This window comes from Heloderma suspectum, chromosome 3, assembly GCF_057233095.1.
Source record: "Heloderma suspectum isolate Gila_16-S chromosome 3, 16-S_ref, whole genome shotgun sequence".
Taxonomy (NCBI): domain Eukaryota; kingdom Metazoa; phylum Chordata; class Lepidosauria; order Squamata; family Helodermatidae; genus Heloderma; species Heloderma suspectum.
This window is the reverse complement of record NC_139460.1, coordinates 36,742,136-36,757,390: the sequence shown is the minus strand read 5'-3', so window position 1 is coordinate 36,757,390 and position 15,255 is coordinate 36,742,136. Positions and strand designations below refer to the sequence as shown.

Here is a 15,255-nt window from a genome sequence, read left to right as displayed (position 1 = left end):
TCTCTGGGTGGTTTACAGTAATTCATGAAAAATACAACAGTATTACAAAATACGACATTATGGTAAAAACAGTCTAAAAAATTTTAACACAAAAAATTAAAACAATTTAAACTGCTCAAAACAAGTTCAGTAAACGATTTGGGATTGGAATTGGATTGGAAATGTATTTCTGTCTTTAATATAGGAGCAAATCACAGTTGGGTAGTCTTCAGTACCGTTGAACATGCTGTCTGGGGCACCTACCTGTTTTCTGCATGTGAAATGTGACTATCAGTATTGCTGTGTTGTGTACAGTTTCCCTCACTATATAAAACTTTCAGTAAACAGATCCCCTTTCAGCTTCAGTTCCCTCTGTTCAGGATTTATTACATGTACAGTCACCTGTGTTGGTTGGTGGTTGTAAAAAGAGGATGTGTGTCCTCCAAGTGCTGGAAAGAGGGAAGCACTTTCTAGACAGCCTCAGAAGACAAACAATAGGGCCACCAACCAGTTAAGGAATCCAGAGGTGGCTCTATATTTGGGGTGAATGGGGTGGTGACTCTCTGCCTCTCCTCACCCATTTGTGGCAGAAAAATCCACCCCACCCCCAACCAGGTACATTTGCTGCAGTGCACAGCATGATCTTCTCCTGCTGTCCTCCAACGATCTCAGCAGAATACTGAGTATCTGCCTTGCCATCCACCCCACCAGCCCCAATGAGAACCAGCCACCACACCAGCCCCAGTGAGCACCAGCTGCCACCGAAGGAATCTTTAGTTCAGGGTAGGGCAACTTCAGTGCCCCGGGGTCACACTCTTCCTGCCGCTACCACAATTATCACCGCTGCTGTGCCTCCGCTTTTCCTGCCAAACTTTGGTGTGGTGGCAGCAGTGGCAGCAAAAAAAGGACTGTTTTCCTTTAAATGTTAAAGCAAAACAGCTCTTTTTGGCCACCACTGTGCCTTCTATGCTCAGTGGCAGTGGGGGCCACAAAAAAGATCAGGGAGGACGCATGTGGTCTGACAGCTGCATGTTGCACACCCCTGCTTTAGTGGATGCTTTTTAACCAGTTATTGATTAATCAATAGCACTGAAATAAATCTCTTATTACCAAAACCTCAATATAGGTGGTTTTTGAGATATTGAAGGAAGTGTGAGGGCTGGCAGTGTAGAAATGTAATAAATAAACCCAAGCTACAGCTCATTCTATTCAAAGACTGCAGAGAACCCAATAATTGTAGAACTGAGAACCACCTGGAAAACGTTTAGACCAAACTAAAAATGGAGGAAGCAGGTTGTGGAGGAGGAGGGAGATTTTCCATGAGAAATCTGTAATGGGGAGACAGGGTTATCTTCCCACCTCCCTGTGCTGTAATCCAAGTCTGGGTTGTGGGGGCGGGGGCGCTTCTGGTGTGATTAAAAAATGTGCTTGAAGTCACATCTAGTTTGATAAATGGTGTATGAGGGTTTAGGATATGGCTTCGATGAAATTAAGTACTATCGTCAGAGTCACAGAGGGATGATAGGCAAATAACTTTTTTACTAGAAAAATGGAGTCTCTTTATATTGGAACAATAAAGTACAGGATTCAGTACAGCCGGAGGACGTTAACAATTATAGGCCAGTGGCCAACATCCTCTTCCTGGGCAAGGTGCTTGAGCGGGTGGTTGCAGGACAGCTCCAGGCACCCTTGAATGAAATGGATTATCTAGATCCATTTCAATTGGGCTTTGGCCTGGTTTTGGAACGGAAACTGCTTTGGTCACCCTGTGGGATGACCTCTGCTGGGAGAGGGACAGGGGGAGTGCGACCCTGTTGATTCTACTGGACCTCTCAGTAGCTTTCAATACCATCGACCATGGTATCTTTCTGGATAGGTTGTCTGGGTTGGGAGTTGGAGGCACTGCACTGCAGTGGTTCTGCTCCTACTTGGATGGCCGATTCCAGAAGATGGTGCTGGGGGATTATTGCTCTGTGCCATGGCAATTGTGCCATGGGGTTCCACAGGGCTCTATTTTATCCCCCATGCTGTTTAACATCTACATGAAACCGCTGGGGGGGTTATCCGGAGGTGTGGACTGAGATGCCATCAATATGCAGATGATACCCAGCTCTACCTCTCTTTCTCATCGAACCCAGGTGAGGCAGTGGCTGTTCTGAATCAGTGCCTGGGCATGGTAATGGACTGGATGAGGGCCAATAAACTGAAACTCAATCCAGACAAGACGGAGGTACTGTTAGTGAGTGGTTCATCTTCCCGGCTCAGTGATATTCAACCTGTTCTGGAGGGGGTTGCACTCCCCCTAAAGGAACAGGTTCGTAGTTTGGGGGTGCTCTTGGACCCAGAACTGTCACTTGAGGCACAGGTGAACTCAGTGGAACATAGCACTTTTTATCAGCTTAGGCTGATACGCCAACTACTCCCTTATCTGGACAGACATAGCCTAGCTATCCACGCTCTTGATAATTTTTCGTCTGGATTACTACAATGCGTTTATATGTGGGGCTGCCTTTGAAAACGGTCCGGAAACTTCAGCTGGTCCAAAATAGCAAGATTGTTAACAGGGACTGGCCAACGAGCTCATATTATGCTGGCACTTTTCCAGCTGCACTGGCTGCCAGTCCATTTCCGGGCCCTATTCAGAGTGCTGGTATTAACATTCAAAGCCCTTCATGGCTTGGGGCCAGCTTATCTGAAGGATCGCCTCCTTCCATATGTGCCTGCCTGGACCTTAAGATCATCTTCAGCAGTCCTTCTCCATGAGCCCCTGCCAAAGGAAGTGAGGTGGGTGGCTACTAGGAAGAGGGCCTTTTCTGCTGTGGCACCCCGGCTGTGGAATGAGCTCCCTAGTGAGGTTCACCTGGCACCTACATTGTATTCCTTCCAGCGCCATGTGAAGAAGAGCTTTTTATTTTCCCAGGCAATTTAACATTTTAACTTTCTAGTCTTTTAGCTTTGCTGCTTTACATCTGTATTTTAAATCTCTGCATTGCTGCTAGGTTTTATTCTGGTTTTATTCTGGTTATATTGTTATATTGTGGTTTTAATGCTTTAATATTTTATATTGTCTTACTGTGTGCTTTTTGGTTTTAATTTTTGTGAACTGCCCAGAGAGCTTTGGCTATTGGGCGGTATAGAAATAAATAGATAAATAAATTTTCTGTTGGGGCAGTTTTACTGGTATGAGTTTGATTAAGTTTTTAGCTCTTATAACTCTTCTTTCTTATCATTTGCAAGATGAAATGTTTTCCTTGGTTTATCTACTGGGAGCTCCCTCTGTAACAGCAAAATACTCCTCCTCCTCCTCCTCTTCCTCCTCCTAATAATAATAATAATAATGAAGAGGAAGAAGCAGCAGCAGCAGCCAAACAAGTTTCAGGATGTCGTGTTTGGATTTCCATAGTGTATTCAGAAAAAGGGTCATACCTAGTTTGAACTTTTATAGTGGTGTATATTCAAACTCTGCTAAAGGCAAGATCCAGCCAAATGTTTAAGTGCTTTAATTAATTAATTAATTAATTAATTACATTTCTATACCGCCCAATAGCCAAAACTCTCATTAAAATCCGATACTTTTCAGTGGGAGCGTTAAGCACATGCTTAACGCTCCCTCCAGTTGGGATTAGTGAGACTTTTTAAGTACTTAACTATGGCTGGATTATTCCTTCCAACCTTATATTGTGCCTCAAAAGGAGAACAGGAGTAACGGTTAAAGATCTCGTTGTCTCCAGTACTTCTGTTTTGTTTTCAGTCCCTCTCTCTCTCAGTCTGTCTCAGTTGTATATTAGGAAGTCTTTCACTAAGCTCCAACTTTACAGTATTACTTTATGTATTACCATCAGGTATTACTATTTCATAGGCAATTCACTCTGTCATTGCAGAAGCAATTTATTCCACCTTTTAAAATGGCTGCATCCAGCATATAATTTCAGCACAGAAAGGTGTTGCTTCTAAAGCAATCACAGAGTTAAATCTTGTTCTTCACCTGTTGTGAAATACGGCACAAAAACAGCTCACTCTATCCTCCCTTGACAGTGTGTTCACAGAGATCTTGCGGCCAGGAATATCCTAGTCACTCATGGGAAAGTGGCAAAAATCTGTGACTTTGGACTTGCCAGGGATATTGTGAATGACTCAAACTACGTTGTCAGAGGAAATGTAAGTTGATGGTTGTTGTAGAGCCTTTCCCATGGTTTTCTGCAGATAATTTGCTATGATAACAATGTTTATTCATCATAAATTTTTTGCACCTTGATCAGGCTGGATGAAGAGGAATCTTTTTTGCACACACATACATACACCCTAGTTTGGAAGGGTAATCCATACAAGCTCTATTCAGGCATGTGCCTGCTCGCATGAAGGGCTAAACTGGGAACAGGGACCAACATGCCTGGCTTCTGTGTAGATTTCACATGCTGAGTGTGAAGGTCTGAAGACGGGTCTGTAAGCATGTTCAGCTGGATGTACTCACAGAGTTCCCCTGATTGGAAACCCTGATAACGTATTCTGGGGGCAGGGCTTATGTGTGCTCCCATGTTCCCACAGTTTAGCCCTACATGTGAGCAGGCACATGCCTGAATAGGGTTACACAGATGACTCTTTCCAGATTCAGATTGTCCTTGCTGAATTGGAACACAAATTGCTGCTTTCTTCCTATTGTTCTCATAAGAACCGAATAAGACCTCTGCTGGATTTCCCCCCTCCTCTCTCTTCATACAGGCTCGCTTACCTGTCAAATGGATGTCACCCGAAAGTTTATTTGAAGGGATATACACAATCAAGAGCGATGTCTGGTCTTATGGAATCTTGCTGTGGGAAATATTCTCTCTTGGTATGCTATGGATAATGTTGCCTAGTTCAACAATTGAAGGATTTGGTGCATGCTTGGCCTGTCAGAGAAGCACTGTTCGGGGCTACCGCTGTTTGGGACTAGCAGGAGTGGGTGGGTTCAGAAGTGGAGAAAGAAAAAAGGCCACCTTTTCCCTTCCCCACCTCTATGGAAACTTTCCCCATTAGTACAGGGGGGGAGGGTTTTTTTCAACCTCATTATAAGCATACCCATCCCTAATTATGGTGGCCATATGTCCTACTTTACAGAAGGCAGTCCTCTGTTTTGGAGAGCTGGCAGAGGACAGTCTTCTATCTGAAGGTGTCCTCTATTTAATGGCCTCCCAGTCCAAGTCTGGTTTAAAGTCAAAGAACCATAAGGAGGGAGAGCAGCGCCAGGGCCTTGAAGTCACCCATCAACACTTAGTACCCGGACAGCAGACTGAGCAGGCACACAGGTCACCTAGTCAGCCTTCTCCACTGTGGTGTCTTGTATTTCTATTTCAATTATTATTTCTAAATGTGCAGCTATACCTATAAATGTGCACACACAAATGTTATGCAAATTGTCCTCTTTTTTGGTGATGAATTTCCTCTTTTTTAGTGATGCGTAAGTGGCCCCCCAGCCCTAATCTCCCCCTACCCCATACACACACACACACACACACTTCCATGGTACTGTAAATTGCCAGAGGCTTGAGCAGGCAGATCCACTCACCCATTTCCCTTTAAAAAAAAAAAATCCAAAGTATCTGAAATCCTCTAAGTATGGGTCCTTGCCAAGATACTTTTTGTTTTGTTGCGGTTTTCCTCCTCTTTTGCTTGTAATATATAAACTAATATTTTTCTGCAAATCTCGGGAGTTTCCTGAGTCCATGTGTAGTCCCTATTTCACTGCCCAGCTGATGACAAGCACAGGATCACTAAAGATGCAATCCTAGGGATGCATAAGTTCAGATTTCTATTTCCTATCTGAACTTATATAGGATTGCACCTTAAGTTTTATATTAGAGAAAAATAGATTAAAAGAGAGTTACAGAAGCCTGTTTAGCACCCAGCTTTTCAGTATTCCTTCCTTCTACCATGTTTTCTTCAGGTGTCAATCCTTACCCTGGAATGCAAGTTGATGCAAACTTCTACAAGCTTATTCAAAGTGGATTTAAAATGGACCGTCCATTTTATGGTACAGGAGAAATGTAAGCTTGGGTATGAATAGTGAGGGTGGGGCTCTGTCCAAGGCATGACTTAGGGAGAGCATGGGGCATCCCCCAGCCATCTTCCCCCATGTTTCTAACCACACAGTATAACTCAGGGCTACCTAGATCTGTGACAGCTCATTGGGTCCACACACAGACTACTGCTGGAAACAGTTAAATAGTCTTGTGTACTGACTATGCCAGGGGAGAGAAACTCAGTCTTGGGGTCCCAGTCTAGCCCTCCAGGGTTCCCCCAACCACTGATCATTTTCTTTCGTTCGTTCGTTCATTTTTTATTTCAAATATTTCTTGGCTGCCTTTCAGGAGATAACCCCACCCAAAGCAGTGTACAACAATAAAACAGATAAAACCAATACGATATTAAAAACAGCAACAATAGCAATCATATCAGGAGAAGGCCAGAGTAAAATAATATGTTTCATTTGCTGGTTTCCCAGCATTTGTACAGTTTCCCCCCATTCTTAAAGGTTGAAATGCCTCTCCTAAGGCATAGTGACTGGCAGTAAGAGCCTTAAACTAAAATATCTTGGTATCTTTGGGATTTGGGCCCTGCCCCCTTTTGCCTTCGGCACCACCCACCACTGGAATGTGGCCCCTGAAAGCTTCTCTAAAATAGAATTCAGCCCTTGGACTGAAAGAAGTTCTGCACCCCTGGGCTATGCAGTCTAAGAGAACAAATACCTATGCTTTAAAGAAGGGTGGAGGTGACTAACCTATGTTGAGAGTTGGGGCCGGGGGGGGGGGGGGTGAACTGTTTTCCATGAGTCTCTCCCAGATCGCAGTGTTGGCACATTTATTGTACTGCCCGAGGAACTGTAGGATCCATCACAGCCATGATGGAGGTCTGCTTTGAACTTAAACCAGGGCCCACCCAAAATAAAGTCAAGAGGTTTTAGATATGGATGTGGGACAGCAGCCACATAAATGTTTGAAAGATAAAACTGAGATAATTGACCAAGATAAAGAATATATGAGACTTTACAGAATGTGTTTACTGCTTACATTGTTGTGCTCACTGCTTGCATTACTGCTTACACTGTTGGACTCCATCTCCCATCAGCTCCAGCCAGCATGGTTAATGATCAAGGAGGATGGGTGCTGTACTCCAACAACTTCTGAAAAATCACAAATTCCCCACTCCTCTCTTAGTGGTGCAGAAGTTGAGGCAGACACCTTAATCTCCCATATCCATGCTTTTTGGTACACGAGTGCATTTATAAGTAGTTCCTTAAATCTTGTCTGAAATGGGAGATCTTGTGACTCTAGAATCTTTTAACAAACTGACTGGGCTTGCATGATTGGCAGGCAGTTAACAAGTCATGGTGGCTTATTAACTATGCTGTATGTGTCGGTCGCATGCTGGGGTGATTTGCATAATTATCCTTGGCAGCGCTGCTTGTGGTGTTGTGCGAACCTGGCCAGAGTGGCTTGTTGCTGGGGAAAATAAGAGCCTTTCTACATGAGGCTTTTATTGTGTGCTTGTGATTGCTCACTCACAGTAGTTTTCGGGTGCTTTACACGACGTCATCATCCTCCAGGGCCTCTCATGCTTTGCAACCATTATCACTTTTTTTTTTTTTCCTAATGAGGAATGTCTGGTATTATTTAGAAATGGCAGACTGAGATTCTCATGTAATTGTGCAATTCCTGTATACCACAGCACCATCTAGTGGCTGTATAATGAAACATAAAGAAAGGCAGAGAAAGAAAGAAAAAAACAGGGGGAAAAGCACATGTAAAAGAGCCAAGCTTAATCCCACAAAGAATCCAGATGCAGAAGCCTCAGTAGAGGTGTGGGATAAAAGCATCATGTAGAAATGCTCTAAGCCACCCAGAACCCATGGGCTGTTGTAGGGTTCTGGGTGGCTTGTTACCCACAACAACAAGCCACCCTGTCCAGGTTGGCACAACACAATAAGCTGTGCTGCTGAGGGTAATTATGCATATCCCCCTGGCATGCAACCAGCATATGACTGGCACACACAGCGTAGTTAACAAGTCACCATGGCTTAACTGCCTGCCAATTGTGTGAACCGGGCCAGTGTATGACATGACACACATATATCCCATTTGCCTAGCTTTCCCAAGGAAAATGCTGTGGAAATCACTCCATATTTTTCTCCCTCTAGTTCTGCTGTTGTTGTCTTTGCAGATATTTAGTCCTGTGTTCCTGCTGGGCTCTGGACTCCACAAAAAGACCATCCTTTTCACAGCTGCTTTCCCTTCTGGCGTGCCAGCTGGTGGAGGCAGAAGGAGTGGTAAGTAAGCATTGCAAACAAGGTCATTTTTTTCTGCAGTTCTGGATTGAAAATCTATTAATAGCACACATGGCAAGGGACTGTGGATTATGTCCCCTGCTGCTGACTCTACTCTACAGAAAGAATGGCCTGTTTACCTTCAGGGGAACTCCAGAGTGCCATGAATCTGGCTGTCTCCCCAGCTGTTCAGAGAGTGTACTGAATACATCATTTTGGTTGATGTATGAGAGCATCACATAAAAGAGGGGCTCTGACTTGTCTGTCTTTTGGGTCGGTGCTGATTGGCCAAAAGCTTTCTCTTTTCCTTGATTTTGGGAGATAGGGCACATATATGTATCTGTTCCTGTTTCCCTGTTTTGTCGTACTTGTCCCTAGCAAATTGCTGTCCTATTTTGCCCTTATCTTTGCCTTATGGGATGTCTTACTCAAATTGCGTTCATTTGAATTTCTAGAATTGCCATTCTCTGGGGTTCGGCTTCCTCCTCAGGGCCTCTAGAAATTAAATCCTTGAATGGATTTAAGAATGGATACATCTTGTCTCTACTCTGCATGCACATAAATGTGTGTGTAGCAACATCAGTGCACATGCTGAGGGCCATTTGTCTCCATGCAGAGAAGGAAGTGAAGAATGCCTTTCCCTTGCTAGCCCTAGAGGCTAAAGGTAGCCATTCCCAAGCACACCATTGGGTAGGTCTGGGGCCAGGGAAAGAAACTGACAGATAAAAGGAAGTACTTCTTCACACAGTGCAGTGTTAAACCATGGAATTCACTACCACAAGACGTAGTCATGGCGAGTCAGACATGACTGAACAACAACAACAACAACCTGCTTCTGGGTTTCCCAGATGGTTGGCCATTGTGTGAACAGAATGTGGGACTAGATGGACCCTTGGTCTGATCCAGCAGGGCTGTTCTGATGTTCTTATATTGACAGGCTGGATGGTGAACCCCTGCAAGCAGGATCCAGTCCATGGTCAGAGGTTTCCCATCCCTGCTGTTCCATGGATTCTTGTGTCATGTCTGCATTGTCTGTCAGAGCCAGGGCTAGAGTTTTGAACCTAGACCTGAGTTCAAATTCCTACTCAGCCACAAAGCTTCCTGCATGACCATAGGCCACTCATCTTTCAGAGAACCTACTTCACAGGGTTGTTGTGAGAATAAGTGGGGGGCCATCTATGTCACCGAACTAAGCGGGCTCTGACTTATGCCTCAATACATTTGCTAGTTTTCAAGGTGCCACAGGACTCTCTCTTGTTTGCACTGTTTATATAATTTACCTACATCTCATAAGAACATAAGAATATCCCTGCTGCATCGGATCAAAAGCCTATCTAGTCCACAGTAGCCAGTCAAATGCCTATGGGAAGCCCTCAAGCAGGACATGAACATGGTAGCACCCTCCTGCTCATATTCCCTAGCGATTGGGTGACCCTGGGGAACCGTGTATCATACTGCCTCTGAGCCAGGAGGTAATATCTAGCCATCATAACAAATAGCCATGGATAGCCTTCTCCTCCATGAATTAGTCTAATCCCCTTTTAAAGCCATCCAGGTTGGTGACTGCCACTGCACCTTGTGGTAGCGAATTCCATAGTTTAATTATGCTCTGTGTAAAGAAGTCCTTCCTTTTATCTGCCCTGAATCTCCCACCAATCAGCTTCATGGGATGACCCCATTTGGGTTCCAGAATCATGAAAGATAGGGGCAAGCATCTCCCTGTCCACTTAAGGATACATGAGATTTGTAAACCACTGTGGAAACCAGGAAGTGTAGCATTTGTTGTAATTAACAAGAAAAAGAAGAATAGGAATTAATGCTTTCTGTCACTTATATCCCCATCCTAAAATATAGGCATGTCAAACAGAGAGGAGTGATATCTCCGAACACGTTTCCAGTTCCAAAGGCAGTCCACGAAGAAAAAGGGAATCAGAACCATTTCAGTTCACCATTCCAGCTCTGGTTGAAGATACTGCAAGGGAGAAATAAATCAGATTCCTTATTTTATATGCAACAAGGCACATAAGCTGAATGAATCAAAAGAGGCTTTTCACCTCCCCTAACAAGCCAGATTTGCTGCTACTGCCATTGAATTTCTCACGCTCAGGTTCCATCCAACTTTTGCTTTTGAATTGAAACTTGCCAGAGTCTCTGTGTTCCATTTTAGTGGCAAGGTGCAGGGAATATTTTTTCATCAGCATCACGGTGTTTCACTAGTGCGTCTACCACTTCCATGTGCTGGTATTAGGAAACTAAATTCTCCCTAAACTTTCCCTAAAAGTCAGACGGACCCGTTGTTGTGTGTGCTTAAAGCAGGTGCAAAAGAAATATTTGTAATCAAAATATCCAGATAATGAATGTAGAATGGCGTGAACTTAACACTTGCTGGGCTAGTAATTTGGAAATGCTTGGACTGAGGCATCCAGACAGACCCCTGCCCCAGCATCACATCATAAACAATTATAGGCCAGCATTGTTATAGGCCAGCATTGTTGAAGGCAGATACATTGGTTTGTGGACGTTCAGGGGAATGGCGGTGTTTGGTCAGGGCCAGCTGTACTATTTATTAGGCAGAACGAGGCAGCTGCCTCAGGTGGCAGATGCTGGGGGAGGGTGGGTGTGGCAGCAGGGTGCCAGAGGACAGAGCTCTATGGGCCATGTGGTGTGCCTTGCACCCCCTACATTACCCTGCTGTGCTCAGGAGGATGCTGTGTTATCACCAGTGTCAAAATAAGATTCTGTACATGAAGTGGCGGGGGGGGGAATGGGACATGTAGTCCTCTGCCTCAGGCAGCAAAATGTCTTGGGCTGGCCCTATGTTTGATAGATAATTTGTGGACTCAGTTGAAGGCCACACACTGCTTTTATGCAGTTTCATTGGCAATGCTAAAGATGGGTGAAGATTAACCAGCCATATATTGCTATAATATGATTTTAAATATTTTAATTCTGTATTTTGATTCTATTTTATTGTTCACCGCTCGGGAATCCTGTTGGATATATATATATATATATATATCTTGTAAATAAAATAAGTAAATACACCCTGTGATTGGAAAGAGTGTGTCCAAGTCTCCATGGTTCTTTTCCAGCTCCTGCTATTTCATCCTTTTTAAGTGGAGATGCCGGGGCGGGGGTCAACCCTGGGGCCCTCTGCACAAAATACCTGTGCTCTCCCACTGAGCTACAGCCCCTCCCTAAATGAAAGTTTGCTGGGATAACTGAATCTGAACTCAGAACTTGTTTATTAGAGCCAAAACCAGCTTGTTACCCCCAAATTCTTCTCAGCAGTGTGGTTTTGGGAGTCTAAATGAGTTCTGACCTGGCTGGTTCTGACTGAAACCTGGAATGCATTTACAACCCCACTGAAATTGGAGCCACCAGCCTCTGCTGCCCTAATGCCTTTTCAGTATTCCAATATATGCTGAGTGTTCACTGGATATTTGACACCACCATTATTTGATATTTGTCTTCAGTATTTATTTCAGTACTTTATATTTGACAGTTAATTTATGACAGTATTTGATAGCAGACATGCAGCTCTATTTAGTATTATGTTTATAGTTGAAATGCAATAGTATTTATTAGGTGGCACTTCACAGCTGATAACATTTCATATTTGATGCCTGTGAAAATCAAAACAATCAAAAGATGCCAAAGGACACAAATGCCGGATTTTGAGGGAAATTCCACCAGGGCCACCTCCAGGCAAGACACCCTCAATGGGCCCCCTCCCTCCATGAGTCACTCATCACACCACCATTGTCACGAGCTTCTCTTGCTCCTCATCCTCTTTCTTAGCATTGCTACCACTTGCTTGCTTGACAGGCAGAGAGAGCGCAAGGAGGCTGTGGCATCTCCTGCTCACCACCACCATTGTCTGAGCCGAAGTGAGAGACAGGTGAACAAGCAGGTTGCAATGGTGAAGAGGAAGAGCATGTCCAGGGGGAAATTTGGAGGAATTTGGTTCCCCAAATTCTCGGCATTGTGGTTTTGGGAGTCCTAACGGAGTAGAGGCTGATGGCTCCCTTTTCGGTGGGGCTGTGAATCCATTCCAGGTTTCAGTCAGAACCAGCCAGAACTCTAAAGGAGCTATCCAAGGTATACCTTGGATAGATCTGGCTGGTTCTGACTGAAATTTGGAATGGATTCGCAACCCCACCGAAATGGGAGCCACCTTTGTCAGTGGGTTCCTGCTGGGTTGTGGGCCTTCCGCAGGTGCCCGACCAGGCCTACCGTTGATGCTGGCTCTGAATTCCACATTCGGATTTCAAATTTTGCATTTGAAAAGTTGATCAGGGAATTGGGAATCTTGAAAAAAAGTGGTGTGAATTTTATTTTAGTTCTAATCATAATCAGAATTAGAGCTGGAATGTAAGCCTATGGAGGAAACGCTTCTCCTTACCTTCTTGATGATAGAGTGGCAAAGATGTTGCTGGATAACCTGGCACATCTACAGAGGGTTCTACTCCACTGATGCATTGCATAAAGTGGCCTCAGTATATCTGATGCCTGATTCACATCTGTGGCTTGCTTCTCCTGCTATGGCCAGTGGTGTGGCTAGATAATACTAGACCCTGGACATAATGGTCTTACCGGGGTAGGGGATCCTTTAAATGGCCATGTGTATATTATTTCAGTTGTGAAGCACACAACATTTCTCTCCTGTCCTTCCACCGTTCCATGCTTCACAACTCTTTTTGCATTCCTGATACATTAGGGCAAGACCCCCCCCCCCCAAACAAGAAAACCCTGCTTGCCAATCCTGCTTCTTCCTTTTTTTTAAGGAATTGTTGAGGGTGTGCAGTTGTGCATTTTAAACTCAAATGGTATCTCCATCATGACTACAGGAATAGAAGAAAGTTCACTTCTGCTGCCACGATGCTTAAACACATTCCTTAACGGTGCGTGCCATTTTGTTGCAGAAAAGGAGAATATATTTTTTTAAGTGAAAATAATGCAGTGAGCATCTGTAACCATGTACATGCCTGTCTGGCCACCCTCTTAATATAACTTGTTTTTAAAAGGAAGAAAAAAGGATCTTGTGGCCACTGGCACCAGCTCTGGTGGACCATGGCACTGGTGCAGACTCCAGGGCTTATGCTGCCACCCCCATCATCTGCCACTCTGGATGGTTATTTGGGGGCTCCCAGGGCTGCAGAGCCATTCACTTCACTCCAGCCAGAGGACCAGTTCTAACTGGATCACTGGCTTCCAGAGATGCCTCTCTACATCTTTGCTGATCAGCTTCACATTATTGCCATCGTTGGGTATTTGGGCTTCACATAATCATGTTGATAGGATGGCTTAATTTATAGCTTTATTAATGGGCTTTGTGTGAATTGGCGTGGGCCTCTGTATAAAAATTAGTTACATTCTGAGCAGGGTTGCTTACACACGTTACTTTAAAACTTTTTAGTACCATTCCATCCTTCCTTTGACTCGGATGATCCTTATATTCTGATGATCTTTGTTGTTTTTATAGCATTGTAGTTAAAAATGCAGCTTTTTCACACCTGCTGCTGCTGCTGTTTGCTCACATTGCCCAAACAATAAATATTATATGCTTTAATATTTTGTTTTATTACACACATTTTTATGGGAAAAGCAATGTGCTGTTTTAAATAAATAAACACATGTCTTAAAATGTATGATTTCATCATCAGGTTATCATGCCTTCCACTGCCAAATGGAATGTCTACTGCACTAAAAAAAATCCATTCAAAATAAATACTTTTTTTCCCCAATGTGTGTTATTTCTGGATGTGGTTCACTCCTTTGAAAACCAGTTGGAGGAATGGGAAACCATTGTGATGTTGGGAAGAGATTATATTTGCAGCTTGTTCATGCACAAACTATGTGTAGCAATTCCAGTAGGGACAGGCAAATTCCCCCCAATTTCTGGAATGAAAATGATCTGTTCCAAATTATTTCCAGATCACTAAAACTGGAAAGCAACCAGAGCCCAGATTGCTAGTGTGGAACAATGGTGGAATGGGCCAGATTTTGGCATATGGGGCTTGTGAACTCCAGTGTGGACAGAATTCCAGAAAAGCCTCCAGGGCCCAGACTCAAGAACACATCGCTGAAATCCAGATAATTTAGAATATCAGAGGCATCTCTGGGCACCAATCATGATTTTGTGCCTTGCCCCTGACCATGTCCATAAATAAATTGGGAAGTAGGTGATGGAAGCAAAAAGATACACAGTTGATAGCAGGGTTTGCTTCCCCCTACATGAATGATGAGTGATGCACCCATTTAAGGCATATTACATTTTCCACCATACCATCTCTCATCAAAATGATGGAGGCATTCTTTAAAACATTCTATTTTTTATCATGATAATCCAATTGAATTCTTAATAGTGAATATTGTAGTAATAAAAGGGACATTTTCTTCCAGCCTATTCCTTGTTCAAACAATATCCATTAATCAGAACTCCCACCCCAGTTTTAGTAATACCCAAGATGTTCCATAATCATTCTGGGTTAGATCCAGGCTTCATCATCTGAAGTCTAATTGAGTCTGGATCCAACCTTCTATAATTTTATAATTTATTTAAAATGGCTTTTAGGCCACCTTTATGGGTAGAACACTTTGAATATATGTTGATGTACAGTGTCTAGCCAAAACAATCTGTATGGAGACTTCATCATAGGAAGAGAGAGTCATTAATGATGCATGGATATTTCTTTCTTCTGTACTCCATCTTTTCTCTTCCACACAACATATGTCAGTGTGAGAATGACGGTGGGGATGCAGCCAGTGTTCAAAGATGTGGTACCAGGAACAAGGATAGAAAAATTCCCCTTCCTCTTAAGAACATAACAACATATTATACACGGTTCCCCAGGGTCACCCAATTGCTAGGGAATATGAGCAGGAGGGTGCTACCATGTTCATGTCCTGCTTGAAGGTTTCCCATAGGCATTTGACTGGCTACTGTGGACTAGATAGGCTTTTGATCTGATCCA

General features: G+C 43.7%; 1 protein-coding gene across 1 annotated transcript in view; it reads left to right on the top strand.

Moving 5' to 3' along the window:
- The window catches only part of FLT3 (fms related receptor tyrosine kinase 3), a 103,500-nt gene extending 92,174 nt beyond the window's left edge, over nucleotides 1-11,326 (top strand). Inside the window, exons 22-26 of the mRNA XM_084842928.1 lie at nucleotides 4,015-4,137; nucleotides 4,699-4,810; nucleotides 5,903-6,002; nucleotides 8,176-8,281; nucleotides 10,133-11,326. Coding sequence (XP_084699054.1) covers nucleotides 4,015-4,137; nucleotides 4,699-4,810; nucleotides 5,903-6,002; nucleotides 8,176-8,281; nucleotides 10,133-10,267 — 576 coding nt within the window. The 3' untranslated portion in view covers nucleotides 10,268-11,326. The remainder of the gene's footprint in view (nucleotides 1-4,014; nucleotides 4,138-4,698; nucleotides 4,811-5,902; nucleotides 6,003-8,175; nucleotides 8,282-10,132) is intronic.
- The last annotated feature ends 3,929 nt before the right edge of the window (nucleotides 11,327-15,255 follow it).